General features: G+C 34.1%; 1 protein-coding gene across 1 annotated transcript; it reads left to right on the top strand.

Moving 5' to 3' along the window:
* The first annotated feature begins 3824 nt into the window (after positions 1–3824).
* On the top strand, positions 3825–14082 carry LOC123542605 (uncharacterized). The gene is made up of 2 exons (XM_045328529.2): positions 3825–4371; positions 10598–14082. Exons 1-2 carry the CDS (start codon positions 3935–3937, stop codon positions 11562–11564), a joined length of 1404 nt encoding a protein of 467 aa, XP_045184464.2. The 5' UTR covers positions 3825–3934; the 3' UTR covers positions 11565–14082.
* Positions 14083–16892: the final 2810 nt, after the last annotated feature.

Raw genomic sequence — 16892 nt, 5'->3', positions numbered from 1 at the left:
TACTGAAGACATTAAACAGATTGCTACCATGTTTTTCTCCGAATTTCGTCCACCATGTTTTTAAGAAGTCGTCGAATTACGTCGAACTTTACACGTTTTAGTTTTTTTAAGTTAATCGTCCTCCGCCCCGCCCCCACACCCTAAAATCGCCGGAGCATAGGTAATTCGACTTTGTTTCGGGTGCAAAAAGTGCAAAATATGCATTTTTTCTCTTTCGCTACGCCCGCATACGTAATTTATCCCTTGTTCTGGGTGAAGAAATAATATATATGCATTTTTCTCGCATGCTACGATCGCATATGTAATTATATTTTGTTCTGGGTGAAAGATATAAAATATGCATTTTTCTCTCTCGCTACGCGCACATATGTAATTTATCTTTTGTTCTGAGTTAAAAATATAAAATACGCTCGCATAAGTAACTTATCTTTTGCTATGGTGAAAATATATAATAAGGGAGACCGGGGCAAGTCGGGACAAAATACTCATCGAACCGTTCTGTGTATTTCTAATAAATTCGGCAAATCAGTTATAAATATTTTAGAAATGCATTGCAATTTCTTCAAGAGTATTGACTCACTTTGTATATTGAATGAGTATTTATCAAAACAGACTAGTCCAAAGTTACAAGGTATGACGTTCCAACTTGCCCCGTCGTTGGGGCAAGTTGGAACACGGACAGGGGTAAATTGGAACAAATTGAACGGGTGACCTAGTTTTTGACCCAACATGACCCAGATTCGAACTTGACCTAGTGGTCATCAAGACAAACATTCTGACCAATTTTCTTGAGTTTCAAACTTAAACCGTGAACTTTAGAGTGTTAACAAGATTTTCCGTTGATCTTGCCTACTGGCCTAGTTTTTGACTCCATATGACCCAGTTTCAAAGCTGACCTAGACATCATCAAGACAAACATTCTAACCAAGTTTCATAAATATTGGGTCACAACTGTGGCCTCTAGAGTGTTCACAAGGCAAATATTGACGGACGACGGACGCCAGACAATGACCGGTCACAATAGCTCATCTTGAGCACTTCGTGCTCTGGTGAGCTTAGAATAGCGTATATATACAATCTGATGTTTCGCCTACAGCAGTATACCAACGTAAGTCAATGCAATTAATTTTACACTGAATGCTGGCATTATCGTAGACTAATTTGCATTTGCATTCAAAATATTTTTGTAGACAGAAAACAGAAATAACGCTTTCTTTAGACACCCAAACGACCAATAGGCCTGACTGGGGCAAGTCGGAACAGTGTTCCAACATGCCCCGACCACGCTGTTCCAATTTACTCCAACCACGTGTTACCTTCCGTCATTGTCTTGTGAAAACGCGCCGATAACAATGATTCAAATTGTAGTGTTTCAGATGTTAGCCCAGAAAAGGGACTTTTGAATCATGCATAACGATAAACAATGTTTAGACTATACTCATGATGTGTGAAACAAAACATGTACACAATGCGAAAATTTACTTACGGAGTCGAATTTAAACTTTTCTCACTCTGTCCTTTTGTTTTGACCTCGCGACATTGAAACTTTTGGAGATAGCAGGTAATGGTTACGCCCTTGTTCCTACTTACCCCGTGTTCCGACTTACCCTGGTTTCCCCTATGCATTTTTTCTCGCTTGCTACGCTCGCACAATAAAAATCAAACAATGTTTCTATGAGCTCCTATAACGCTCTTTACCATTTCTACGCTAATAGCCCTTGGTAACCCTTCCCTATAAAACCCCCCAGAAATCGGGCTTAGAAATTCCATTCCGAGGTACTTACCAAGAAAAAGTTAGACAAGTCATAACACATGGACTATAATTGTTATTTGGGTTGATTTTGTCACAAAAACTGTCTTTTTTCAGTACCAAAGAAAGTACCTCAGGTCGCCCAGAATGCACCATTTTGTATAATAAAGGGAGATAATTCAAAAACTAGGTAAGGTGAAGTTATGATTCTTTGACACTGCACTGCACTTTGTCGCAATGGCCTCTATGATTATGTGAAGTTTCAATCAAATGCCATTGATACTTTTCAAGTTATACACCGGACAAAAGTGTGACGGAAAAACAGAAGAACGGACAAAGCGACAACTATATGCTCGCCCTTCGGGGAGCATAAAAATATGTAGTCAATCGATAAAAACAGTTCAACGTTAAAATGTTAGCCAACAACCATTTTTATCATTTGAACCACTAAATGTTTTGAGAAAGTCCCTAAAGTATACCCGAAGTCAGATTCGGATTCGGCATCGGATTAATTCGTAGATGTCTATTATGATCAAACGAAGAATATCATGATATTTTTGGATGAGTACAAAAAAAATCCTTACAGCGTACCATTTCGAACGGGACTTGCAATGACTACAATCACTGATGAAAGGGTCTTTATGTGGTATTTAAATGTATTATCAAATATACCTCCACTTCAGTAATATTGGAGGATTGATAGGTATCTACCAAAAAGTGGTTTTAATCAACCATCAAAAGCTGAAAAGTTATGCGCATGACTCATATTTTGACTGTTAAAGCAGAAATTATTAAGTACAAATATACTGGTAACTGTCTCCCTTTCTGATCTGTTGACCAATACTAACTTAACTAATATTTCATTAAAAAAACAAGGAAACAATATCTCAAGATTTATTGACATGTATTGTTATCTATATAACAAGGATTTTTAACATACCTTTATATTGTTTGTTTGTTTGCATATTATTTGAAATACCGTATATTAACTGGTTATTTCTGCGGGTAGGTAATTTATGTGATATTCTGCGGGTCTCTTCCAGCCGCAAAAGTTAAATTCGCAAATATTTCGTGGTTTCCTATATCGGATCGACTCGTTTGTCGCCTATTTTTACCTGTGTACTTTAAATAACTTTATCAATACACGTATCCCGCTAGTAGTCCCTTGCTTAACTTTTATCGAAAAAAGATTTGTAACACTAGCAGTAAAGTACAAAAGAATTTATCAGCTTATCGTGTACAATCATTTTTAGCCTGTTTGGTGTTTGCTATAATTCAAGCAAGCTTTGTAAATTAATGGCTCTGCTGAAATACCTTGTTAGAAAGGTCTTGCCGGATCCCAACGGGCCCTTGTCTGATAGCTTGTCGCCACGGGAAATAAATGATTCAAATGAAATTGTAAAGGGATTAACTTACGGTGAAAATAGGTGCGATTCTGAAATTGGAAATGACGCAAATTCATCAAGTAAAAAGATGGGAAAATATGCAACGTATTCGCCGAAGGATAGGGCACAAATTGCAAAATATGCAAGTATGCATGGACCGACGGAAACATTAAGACATTTCCGCAATGAATTTAGAGAAAGTACTGTGATAAACGCAAAAAATAAATTAACCTCTCTACAGAAATCCGCAGAAATTAAAATCGCCGAAATTAGTATACCTATTTTCATGCCCAAAACGCAAAACTTTGCACCCGCAGAAATAACCAGTTACTACAGTTGAATTCATTTGTAAAAGTATGGAGTTTTAATTGCCTATTAGCATGATCAGACGTTTGACTTTTTTCTTCTGGTACAAGTATGACTTAGGCTGATCAATTAAACTAATTTTACACTTAAAAGTTAAAACAAATTGTCTCCGGAGAACTCTTTAGAAATACCATAACAATTGCATGATGAAGACTTTTACACAGAAATAAACGTCATAAAACTAGCGAAACAAACAATAACTAGAATCTATACGCTATCTAATCTACATGACTACGATGGAATTTTTAAGATTAGTTTGTTTGCCTTCTTTATCTAAAAGGGCTGTGCATTTGATTTTATCCGCATTGAAGATAAAACAAAAATAGGATGTGTACATTGCTTATTATATAATAAAAATGTTTACGCAATGTTAGTTATGGAATAGTTACTTTTTTAGTTAGTATAAATTATTCATATAACTCTATTTTTCAGAATGAAACAGAAAATGTCAAACAGGCATATTCATTTCAAGGGTATGTACATTGCAACAAAAATGTTAATACTAACGACGACTTCGATAATAATATTGCTGATTTACCTTCAGTTAGATTTAACGTTGTCGTGGCATTTGGAGAAAGAATCGATCAATACAAGCTCAAACTTATTCAAAAGCACATGTAATGGAGCTTTATTTCCAGTTCAAGTGAACACAGAGAGCAATTGGGGACCAGTCGACCAAAACAGAACGATTTTTGTAATTTCTGCGTATTACGTTGGAGAACGAGAACGGATTTTTGTCATTGGTTCCAAGCCATTCCAAGAAGTCACAGTAATTTGTCAACTTTGGTTTACTAGTTTAGACAAGAAATCCAGATCAATTCGGCAAACAAATGCCAAAGTAGTGGCTCCGAGTGGTGCGACTGGATACAAGTAAGTTTTATATCTAAGAACCGTATGATACAATATTTATGGTTTAGATACTAATAAGCCACGCCATAAGAAAACCAACATTGTGGCTTTTCGATCAGCATGGATCAGTCTTGTCAGGATCCATGTTGTTCGCTTTGAAAGCTTTTGAAAATAGAGACATCGTTAGCGAGCAGTTTTGGATCCTGACAAGACTGCGTGGATGCGCAGACTGGTTTAGATCCATGCTGATCGTAAAGCCACAATGTTGATTTTCTCATGGCATAGCTCATATTAATATTGCATTTTAGAACAATAAATAAGTTTTGGAAATATTTTGTTCTTGAGAAAAAAGGCAAATGTAGCGATCATCAAGCAGTACAGAATTGAAACACATTATTCTTTATCATGTAGAATAATAACAAAAATCTTTTTTTTTCACCGATGATAACAAAATATTTTATTTTCATTTTTTTTTTTTTTTGGAAATTTCTGTCCCACAAATAGAATTTAATCCAGTTAGCCTTAGTTGAAGACGTCACTGAATTTACTAAATATCTTTTTTAAATTCGAAAAATGCCACCATATTTTTATAACATCAAACTTTTCACGTTCTTAATTTATATATGTAATCGGTAAGACTTGAACTTGTACTTGCTAATAAGCCTGACAGAGTGATATTACCAAAGCGCAGTTAATCGTTCAATTATAGTAAGAAAACGCCCGCTATGACCCCCTTTACATTTATTAAAGAAACAGATTCTATCAGGAGTTACATATTTACATTATAAAATATACAAATCTTGTGTGATTTTATGTTTTTATCCTATCTAAGTGACTGACCCTATTTTTTTCTTGATATCTATTAACATCTTTGCAATTTCATATTTGGTTCTATTTGTGTGAAAAGTTTTGTAGATAACTAATTCGTTATGTAAAATTGTTCGAAGTGTAGATTTTAATATAAAGACTTAACTATTTTCTACAATCTATGTAACCATGTTTAAACATGACTTGTGCCTATCTACTGAATGATATTACAGTGTGTATTCATAACGGAAAATGAGATAACGGACCCCTCTCTATTTGCTGATAGTACCTTCTGTGTAGTAAACTATAATCTTCAATGTCAGAGAGCTTCGAAAATCGAATTATTTGTCCTAAACACGGACTTATGCAAAAAAATATAACTTCTACTGGCACCGGCACCCTTAACTTCAGTGTAAGCATTAGAGATGGTATTCTTATTGAAAACAGACTCCTTTTCTGAGGGAAATAAATCATGTTGTTTTTACCTCCCTTGATATGTTTTTAAATTGAAAATAACTGATACGTGTTTAAAATCTAATATCTAAGGACAGAGTTTACTTATTATATAAGCCAAATGGCCTACACATTTGTTGTTGTTGTTTTTTGTATATTTTTTATAATAAGTAAGACATGCTTTCTTTGCTACCAGAATTTTTATCTTTTATTGAGAAATCAGCTTTTTTAGAAAATAAAATTCACTGATTATGAAACATAAGCACTTTTTCTTCATAATTAACTTAGTGAGCACACTCAAGGACCACAGATATATTTGACCTTAGGTCCAGCTTTTTTCGAAGAATTTATGGTCTATTTTTGTTGAGGTCGACAACTTTGCTTTCTTTAAGATTTATTCATAGTTTTTGCCAAAAATTGAAGGTTTCCCATACCCTTAATGTTAAAAGTATTTTCAACTATGTCAAATATGTTCGTTTATAATTGATGTCTGCAGTAAAATAAACAAGGCAGTCTGAAAGACAGACAGCTAAATCCCCCGCCACTGTTATGGAAAGTGAAAGGGTAAACCTCTGACGTTTAGCTGTGACCCTGACCTTAAAGGTCCAATACTAAGGAAAGTAAACATTTTAATTTCTTTTAAAAAGCACAGAAACTATTTCATTTTATTGGAAAATGAAAGTTGGTATGTAGAAATTCGAAATAAATCACAGTATATGTACAATTATTTTTCTATGAAGTATGAAGAAAGTTAAAAAGACCTGGGGGGTCATTCTGTCGATTCATTGAAATTTCGACATAATACACATACATTTCTTTGAGTTCCAAAGACCTTCTGTAAATTTTGACCTGCCAATCTTCATTATTTAGTGTCTTGCAGAAGTCTATGCACTGGCTATGAAAAAAATTGCCAACTCACTTCCCCTTAGTAATGGACCTTTAAACTGATATGGCTGACTCATAAATTTTGCACAACGTCTTGATGGGGTGATCATTTGACCGAAGTTTCATGAAAATACTTTAAGGGGTTTAGGGGATACAGAGCTCAAATCTTTGACCTTGAGTTGTGACCTTGACCTTGAATTGACATGGCTGATACATGAGCTTTTGATGAGGTGATCATTTGAGGTTTAGGAAATATAGAGCGGACATAAAATGGAAGGCTCAAACCTTTGACCTTATGTTATGACCTTGACTTTGAGCCGGCATAGGTGACTCATAGATTTTTCACATCGTCTTGATGAGGTGATAAATTGACCCAAGTTTTATAAAATTCCTTCAAGGGATTTAGGAGATATTGAGCGGACAGGAAATGAAAGGCTCAAACATTTGACCGTCAGTTGTGACCTTGACCTTGAGCCGGCATGGCTAACTCATGGGTTCTGCACATTGCATTGATGTGGTAATTATTTGATCCAAATTTCACGAAAATCCTTCAAGGGGTTTAGGAGATAAAGAGTGGACACAAAAATAGAAGGCTCAAACCTTTGACCCTAAACTGTGACCTTGACCTTGACCCAGCATGGCTGACTCGTTAGTTTTGCATATTGTTTGATAAGGTGATCATTTGACTCAAGTTTTATTAAATTTCTTCAAGGTGTTTAGGAGATATAGAACTGACACGAAATGGAAGGCTAAAACATTTGACATTGAGTTGTGACCTTGACCTTGAGCCGGCATAGCTAACTCATGGGTTCTGCACATTGCATTGATGTGGTAATTATTTGATCCAAATTTCACGAAAATCCTTCAAGGGGTTTAGGAGATAAAGAGTGGACACAAAAATAGAAGGCTCAAACCTTTGACCCTAAACTGTGACCTTGACCTTGACCCAGCATGGCTGACTCGTTAGTTTTGCATATTGTTTGATAAGGTGATCATTTGACTCAAGTTTTATTAAATTTCTTCAAGGTGTTTAGGAGATATAGAACTGACACGAAATGGAAGGCTAAAACATTTGACATTGAGTTGTGACCTTGACCTTGAGCCGGCATAGCTGATTTATAAGTTTTACGAAATCATCTTGATGAGGTAATTATTTGACCAAAGTTTGATGAAAATCCTTCAAGGGATTTAGGAGATATAGAGCGGCCACAAAAAGGAAGGGTCAAATATTTGACCTTCAGTTGTGACATTGACCTTGAGTCGGCATGGCTGACTCATAAGTTTTTCACATCGTCTTGATGATGTGATAAATTTACCAAAGTTTTGTAAAATTCCTTCAAGGGTTTTTGGAGATATAGAGCGGACACTAAATGGAAGGCTCAAAAATTTGATCTTGAGATGTGACCTTGATCTTGAACTAGCATGGCTGACTCATACGTTTTGCACATTGCCTTTCTGAGGTGATCATTTGAACTAAGTTTGATGAAAATACTTCAAGGGGTTTAGGAGATATAGAGCGGACAAGAAATGGAAGGCTCAAACATTTGACCTTCAGTTGTGACCTTGGCCTTGAGCCGGTATGGCTGACACATGGGTTCTGCACATCGCCTTGATGAGGTAATTTATTGACACAAATTTGATAGAATTCCTTTAAGAAGTTTAGGAGATATAGAAAATGGAAGATTCAAACATTTGACCTTGAAATGTGACATTGACCTTGAGCCGGCATAGCTGACTCATAAGTCGACAAGGTGATCATTTGACCCAAGTTTTATGAAAATTTTTCAAGGGGTTTAGGAGATATGGAGCGGACACGAAAATGTTACAGACAGACGGACGGAAGGACAGTAGGACGGACGGAAAAACATATTACAAATAAGTCTTACTTGCTAGGCGATAATTTAAAAAAAACCTACTAAAATCTTTAAAAGAATCTTCATAGACAAGTCTGTCAATAACTTACGAAAAAAGCTGGCAGTGACAAATTAGTTCTGACGAATTAGCTCTGACAAGTACAGATCAGCTCACGCGGAAAACCCACTTTCCGTTTTTCCTCGAAGGAAAAATCTTGCATAGCGAGGAATTTCTCCGAGTACTGCCTAATGCTGACTCGGAGTACCGACTGTTATAGTTTTATTACTTTAGCGGAATTCCGTCGAGTCACTCCGAGAAATTACTTGACGGAACTCCGAGTCGAAAATATACAGGTAACACTTTAATGATTTCCGGTATTTTATGGCCGCTCCGCGCGACTCCGAGTCTGTAATAATCAATAAATCGGTCATTTCGAGTGCCGCGAGATGATTTCACGAAACTTCGAGGCAGTATTTCCTTACTTACGGGTTGTTTTTACACAATTAGCTTGTTTTTCATTTGATGGTATGGAACTATTGTGAAGTTTTAATATTGAAATAGCTTTAGACCAGCGAATTAGATTAAGAATTATATTTATTTAAACTATATTATTAATCATACGGAATTAAATAAACTTTGAAATCACCGCTATTAAAGGAAAGCGATTTGTTAAATTTTGATATTTAAATAATTTCTGACTTTGCGAATTAAATTTAGGAAAAAGGTCGTGTAATTATTTATATTTCATGCACTAAATTAAAAATAATTTATAACTAGAAAAACTTTAAAATAACAGGCGCTAAAAGTAAATTGTTTAGTATGATACTGAAATACATGCGAATTAGATTTAGAAGTAAATATATGTAGAACAGAATAAATTATTAATCATATATAATTAAACAAATTTCCAAATGAGCGCCGTTAAAGACAACTGCTTTGTTGTATAACGATATAGAAATAATTTCTGACTTTGCGAATTTAATTTAGAAATAAAGTCATAAAAATGCACTAAATTATGAATACTTTATAACTAGATAAACTTTAAAATTACGCCCGCTAGATAACTAAATTAAAAGTAAACAGAATTTCAAATAACCGCCGTTAAAGAATAGTGATTTGTTAAATATATAATTGAAATAGTTTCTGACAGTGAAAATTAAATTTAGAAATAAATTGATGTTAAATTAGAAACTATATGATACTAGATGAACGTTAAGATAATGCCCGTGAAAGAAAAGTGACTTTTCTTTATTAATGAAAATTATAGGAGAAATGATTAATTTTCATCATGAAAGTGGTTTTTCTTTTATTCATTTGTAATAAAATATCATTAGTAAACAGAAAAACTTGGTTTATTTTAAAGTAAGATAAAAAAAAAAAATACTTCAGTATTATTTAATTTACAATTCAGTATTCGTATCACTATGTAAAATATAATCACCCTGCTCCGAGTAATCTGAAATCTGTCCTCGAAGTTACTCGAAGGCTTATTTAAATTTATATAGGTAATTAATTATTCGTCTCGGAGTCACTCGAAGGAATTCCGTCAAGTGACTCGGAAACAAAAGAAACCAAATTGAATATACAAATGTAGTGTGTATTCCGCTAATTGGATTTCATCTCGAGTCACTTCGAGGATTTCCTTCGAGTGACTTCGCATAAATCCTCGGAGCCAGATTACAAAATTCCTTGACGGAAAATAGCTGACTTTTTGACTAATTGTCTTGAAACAGAACGTTTTAGGAGAGGACTGACATACGATAGTCAAACCTTTGTTTAGTGGGTAATAGGTTTCTGCCAAAGTACCGTCTAAACAGTTACCTTAAGGACGATATTCCCATTAACATTAACCTCTTTTATCATACCCTCAGGGTGATGGATAAATCATGAATGGGGTCTAGAGAGTGATTAATGTAAGTTGTAGAACTTCCTTCACAGTTGGTCTAAAAATATGTTTAAACTAAAAGCAAAGTTACAATGAGATCAAGGGACGAAGTAAATTTGTACAGTGGCGTATCTTAACATAGCGCAGGAAATCAGCGCGCATAAAAAGTTTTCAAACACTGATAAAAGCACCCGAAACAAGAGCGCCTATGATTTTTTACCATTACCTTTGATAAGTTGAAATACAATATTTTCCCGCATGGATTGACAATGCAATTTTGATGATCTTTAAAATACTAACAATATTTTGTATGAAATACATATTGTATTTTTGCAGTTTCATCTAATTTTGTCCTCGTTTCAGTTACACATCTACAATTTTTGAATGTAATTTGGAATCAGCCGAACAGCCTACGCACGTTTCTCTCGTGGTAAATTCCTGTGAAAATCCTTTAAATCTTGTAAAAGTACGGGAAGCATCGAAACCTGCAAAATATCAGCGTCGTTTTACAGTGTGCTTATCTCCAATGTTCCAATTTGATGAAGTGTTCCGGCTTGTTGAATGGATTGAATTCAACAGAATACTTGGCGCTGAAAAATTTCTGTTGTACAACTACTCAACCGGTGTTAACGTAGAAAAAGTGATCGGCTATTACGTGAATTCAGGAACAGTTAAAGTCATCCAATGGGATATACCTTTTCCGCCTGAAAACAACATAGAATATTTTGCTCAGAAAGCTGCTTTAAACGACTGCATTTTCAGAAATAAAAATGTTTCGGAATTTGTCATTAATATTGATAAGGATGAATATGTCATTCCACATGCAGAAGACCTAATAAACTGGTCTCAGATGATCAAACTATTTGATAAAAACTATGCAGGGTATCTAATAAGGCATACCTTTTTCAGACTAGACTGGAAAATAAAAAATCAGAACTTTTCAGAAAGACAGTATGCAGAGGCTCACGATTTAGTTACATTGACACATTTTGAGCATGAGAAAAAGATATGGCCAGCTTGCCACCGGTCAAAGTATTTTGCTCGAACGGCTTATGTTGAGTTTGGAAATATTCATGAGATACCACGTGGAAGAATTTTCACTGTTCCTACGAATATTGCATTACTGCATCACTATCGAATATATGGGGACCCAAAGCAATATGAAAAGGTCAAGGACTTTACTGTTCTGTTGAAATATGGCCATACTCTCACGCGTAATGTGCAAAAAATATGGAAAGCACTTTCAGTTAGCAATAATATTCATCGTAACTTATCATTAATGAACTTAAATTCAGCCGACTCTGGTTTAAGGAAATTTAAAACTTTCTAAATGTTCACGATATTATTTCTAAAGGCTGTTAGTGAAAAAGAAGCTTTACAGGTCCCTGTCTGCTATTTTGTTAAACATGGGATTTTGATGAAAAAATAGCGGCCACCAGATGTCCCTGCTGATGATGAATGGACAGTTAATTACCAGATTGTGGTCCCAAAATTTTATCGTCAGGAATTTTTTTCTCTGGCTTATAAAACGCCCATGTTAGGTCATTGCGGTGTAAATAAAACATACCAAAAGATCTTGAATCATTTTTATTGGCCTAAATTGAAATATGATGTGTCTAAATTTTGTAGGTCTTGCCATACATGTCAAATGGTAGGCAAACCCAATCAGAAAATACCTTAGGCACATCTCCAGCCAGTACCCGAATTTGATGAGCCTTTCAGTAACTCGACACCAATTAACAACATCCATATAGAATGAACCCATCAAAACAAAATCATCTAAAAGAAGAAATTCAATATTTGTTAAACAATGATTTCATTGAACCCAGTAACAGTGAATGCAGTTCGCCAGGTATTCTTGTTCCAAAATCTGACAAATATTACCGCCTGTATACAGATTATAGGAAAGTTAACAGCATCACAAAACTGATTCATTTCCAATATCTAGAATTGATTATTGTATAGATAAAATTGGACAGGCAAAATATGTAACAAAATTTGATTTGTTGAAAGAGTATTGGCAAGTTCCTCTAACTAAAAAATTAAAACAAGTTTCAGCCATGGTTACACCGTTTGCATTTCATGTTACGAAGTTCGGTATGAAAAACTTGCCTGCAACATTTTAACGACTTGTAGATTCAATCATTTCTGGACTTAAAGGATGTGATGGATACATTGATGGTGTAATCATTCACCTCCGACACTTGGAAAAGCCATTTACAGGCCAGCAGATATTTCTTCAGGAGAGTCAGTGAAGCAAAGATGCAATCAATCTATCAAAAAGTGAATTTTGTAAAGCTTGTGTTGTTTTTAGGTCATGTTGTGGGACAGGGTCAAGTAAAACCTATTAATGCAAAGGTTGAATCAATCTCTGATTTTCCAGTTCCATCCAATAAAAGACAACATATGCCTTTTCTCGGTATGGCTGGATATTACAGAAAATTTTGTCCAAATGTTTCTACTATTGCTGAACCTTTAACCAATTTACTTTCTAAAAAGTCAAATTTTGTCTGGAATGATAAATGTCAAAAATCATTTGAAAATATAAAGGCCATTCTTAAAGGTGAACCAGTTCTTTTGGCACCAAATTTTGACCAACCTTTTAAGTAAGCAGTAGATGCTACTGATATTGGTGCTGGAGAGGTATTGCTACAAGAAGACATTTCTGGGATAAATAATCCTGCTTTTATTTCTCAAAGAAATTTAACAAACATCAGAGAAATTACTCTACTATTTAAAGAGAGTTTCTAGCTCTTATTTTGGCTATTCAGCACTTTGAAGTCTATTTAAGTGCAGTCACATACCTTATTGTTGTTTCAGTGACCACAACACTTTCACTTTCATTAACAAAATGAAAAACAAAAATCAGAGATTGCTTAGATGGAGTCTTTCACTCCAAGAGTATAACTTGGATATTTAGCACATCAAGGGCAAAAATAATGTTGTAGCAGAAGCTCTATCCAGGATTTGAACCAATGGTTCTATATGTTATAAATAATGGTATTTAGTATATGTGCTATAACTGTTAAATGATATATTAATTAAATGTATTATAATCAAAAAAAGATAAATTAAGAACATGTGTGAAAATTGTAATACTAATATATTTCTTTTCAATGCACTAAGTATGTTTCATTTGTATGATATGTTGTAAAATTAAAAGCAAGTTTTATCAAACTTTATTTTTTTAGGTTGGGAGGTGTTATGTATAGATAAGTTTTCTCATTTTTACCTAAGGCAAAACGCTGTTTACTGACCTTGTTTTATGACATTATTCTGTATTTACTACAAAATTCTCCTTTAATTTAGAAAATTCCACAAGTAATGTATCAATTATTGATACACAGTGTGTTCAGTTATTTTTAGAAAAGACTGTCCGGAAATTTCTTATAATTCTTATTGTTACCTGAAAATTCTGGAACCTTCCATGACACAATATACAGTCAGATGTTTTAGATTGAAATAGAACCTAAGAACATAAGAAGCTTAACTGTAGATATTGATGAAACTTTTCTGTATTGTTACCAGTTTGGATATTTAATATTAGGAAGGATTATTTGAAGGATTTACATTAAAGATTTCTGGATTTAAAACGTTATCTTTGAAAATAGGAATTATAAATTTTGGATACTTTTTAGCTGTGTGAAACGTTGTGGAATTCATTCTGACAAGATTTAAATTTGACCTGGACAGGATTTGGACTATTTTAGTTATTAGACTGGTTTATAATGTTTTTTTCATTTTCAAAGGTATTTGGATTTTTATTTAAGTTCATGAATAAAATTTTGTTATTGTTATAGTATCTTGTTTTTCTGTTACTTTTCTTCACTGTAACAAGAAATTGTTAACCTCCAACGTAAAATCTGTTATCACCTTCTGCCTCTAATTTGATAATGCAAAAATGACAATTCGGAAGAGAAAGAGACGAAGTTTGGTGGGGCAACGTCAGGTGGAACGACAATTGGCGTGGTATGTGCATTCGGGACTATGAGTATAAAAGCATAGGGTTTTGTCACATATGTACAGATTTCAATCAGACCGATACTTTATGTTTTGAATCTAAACTGCCATATTACATAATACAGCATTTAAAAGTGCACAGACGCTTATGCAGATTAATATTCAACGTTCGTCAGTGAAATCAACACGACGCCATTTTCAAAACTAACTGCTTTAGTTTATCATTATTTCGATTATGCTACTAGATGCTGTCACAAACTGACATACAGGCTTCATTGTACCTGTAGTTTGAATGCTGGTATTGCATCATCTTTTCGTAAATTTTTGAGTTTCTGAGGTAAATGTCAGATTTTATGCATGAAATACATCTAATATTTTTTCTGTATTTCATGACTTAAATGTCCATGTAAGTTTTATTTAGTTCGGTTCAGTAATATAAAAGAACTTCAGTAGTTGATGTTTTTATCCCCAAAACCGCTATAACGGGCCCTAAATTGTAAATTTCAATCCAGGCTAAAGAAGTAAGATTTCCCGGCTAAATCGTGAATCCTGTGAAAATTAAAATAGTCAGGGTACACCCATAATCCGTGAGTCCCATGAAATTTAGTATTTGGCGGGACATTACCCTAGAAATAGACTGGTCTAGATATGCCTAGCTCACACCAAATTTCGGCATTATATAAATCTACGTCAAATTTATTTTTCTTAGTAGAAATTTATGCTCGATCCAGGTAAGAAATTTATTTGTTAGATTTTTGTATAATTTTTGAATTACGATTTTTATTTAGTAAATGTTTGTTCAGTCTACAGTTTTGTAACGTTTATTTTTCGGCATGTGATTTTGGCTACTTTCGGTATGTCAGGATAATTTTTAATTTTTGTCAGACTTTTGTAAAGTATTTCGAAAGAAGAATCTAAAATTGTTTCGTTTATATGAGCTGTAAGATTTGTAGTGAAATTTGTGTAACATGATAATTGTAAAGTACTCTTTTTCAAAAAACATATGTAAAACATTTCGTTGCTATGGAACGCCATTACTGCATTGCATTGTAAGGTATAAATCTATGTGGCAAGTCTAGTACCATGTATGTAATATGTTATTGTAATTTGAAATTATTGTGTGCTAGTCTATATACATTCAATGTCCGTTTTGTTGTATGGCATTTGATATTATATTGATACCAACTATTGTTTAATGCGTTTAATTCGCATTGTATTGTGCCAAATTGTAGTTAAAACTAATAGCTGCAGTTTATGCTTTACTAAAGAGTTATCAAATCTTATGCGGAAATAGCGCTTTAAGTCATATAAATTGTATTCTCCATTCCAAAACTTTTTATCACACAGCTTCGCCTCATTAGAAATATGAGTTACAATGTATCTCTTCAAGAATTTGAAATAAACAATGACCATTTGTATCATGACCACATGTCTTTCCACTAGATTACACATGATGAAATACCATGGTCTTCAATACAAAAGTATCTCTATAAAAGCTGAAGTTAAACTCGCCCTTGCTATACCCGCAAATTGTGAAAGGGATTTCTTTTTTAGAGCTTCTTCGTCGTAGTCGCTTTTTTATCACAAAAATATATAACAAAAGCAGGTTTATTTTTCTCTTGTAATTTGCCTGCGTAGATGACAAAAACAAATTCCATATAGCCTGTCGTCTGTGTCTTGACCCCTGTGAAGTTTATATGCCACGTCCTTGAAAGATACGAAAGGACTGGAAGTGTTGTCATCTATTTGTCCTTTAATATCCCATGGCATTTTATAATTATCCATTGAAATGTCTATAGCTGGAACTAAATCAACTGTAACATGTAAGAAAATAACTTTTTACTTTCCCAACAATGGAATGTTCACATAATCCCTTGTTGGTGCATAGTCGACCTCTCAATATTGTTGTTTTCCAACAATAGTTAAATAAAGCATCAGAATAATAGACTTGCTCAACAATGGCTGCAATCATTTCTTCTATGACATTTTTGATATCGTCTTGTTCTTCCTTCGGACATTTTGCTGACAGTTCTACCTTATTTCTTAGCACGTCAAATAGAAATAGATGTCAAAAGTATCAAGAGAACTGCTTTGTGCCTTTTCTGTTCCTCTTGAATATACTATAAGGTGTTTTAAACAGAACAACTATATCACTTGTAACAAATTTAAGGTATTCTATACAAATGTTTTGTCCAGGTCAAGGCTGCAAAAGTTTCGTTTATTTGGATAATATTTTTCTGTGATTACTGAACGCTTATATTCAAACAATATAAATTGTAAAGAAAGCGGTGTTCGAGAACAATTTATCTCACACTACTTGATGACTCCATCTAAATCCTTCGTATCTTCAATGTTAAAAGGTATATCATAAAATCATTAACTACTTCCTAGACCAATATGTAAACACGTTCGTCTAAGATACTTCTATTTCTATGAGTAAGTTTTGCCTAGTGCAGGTCGTAAACAACGGACCGTCGGAGAACACCGATATAAAGATTTTCGAAATATGGAACCCTTCGAGGGTTTGACTTATCTCGAAGACATTTTTAATTTCGTTCCCGAAAGCAGAACAAAGTATCATTTTTAGTCGATATTCGATATTCGGTTGTTAGGAAGTGAAACGCTTGGTCCATTGGAACTCGAGATACCGTGTTTCATCTATATAATAGTACGCTCAGTACACAGACACATTTTATCC

The sequence above is a fragment of the Mercenaria mercenaria genome, chromosome 19 (assembly GCF_021730395.1).
Source record: "Mercenaria mercenaria strain notata chromosome 19, MADL_Memer_1, whole genome shotgun sequence".
NCBI classification, from domain to species: Eukaryota; Metazoa; Mollusca; class Bivalvia; order Venerida; family Veneridae; genus Mercenaria; species Mercenaria mercenaria.
This window is presented reverse-complemented; position numbering and strand designations above follow the sequence as displayed.

Coding starts and splice junctions, on each gene's coding strand:
- LOC123542605 (XM_045328529.2), top strand. CDS start 3,935: ATGAAACAGAAAATGTCAAACAGGCATATTCATTTCAAGGGTATGTAC. Junction 4,372..10,597: donor AGTGGTGCGACTGGATACAA/GTAAGTTTTATA, acceptor TCCTCGTTTCAG/TTACACATCTACAATTTTTG.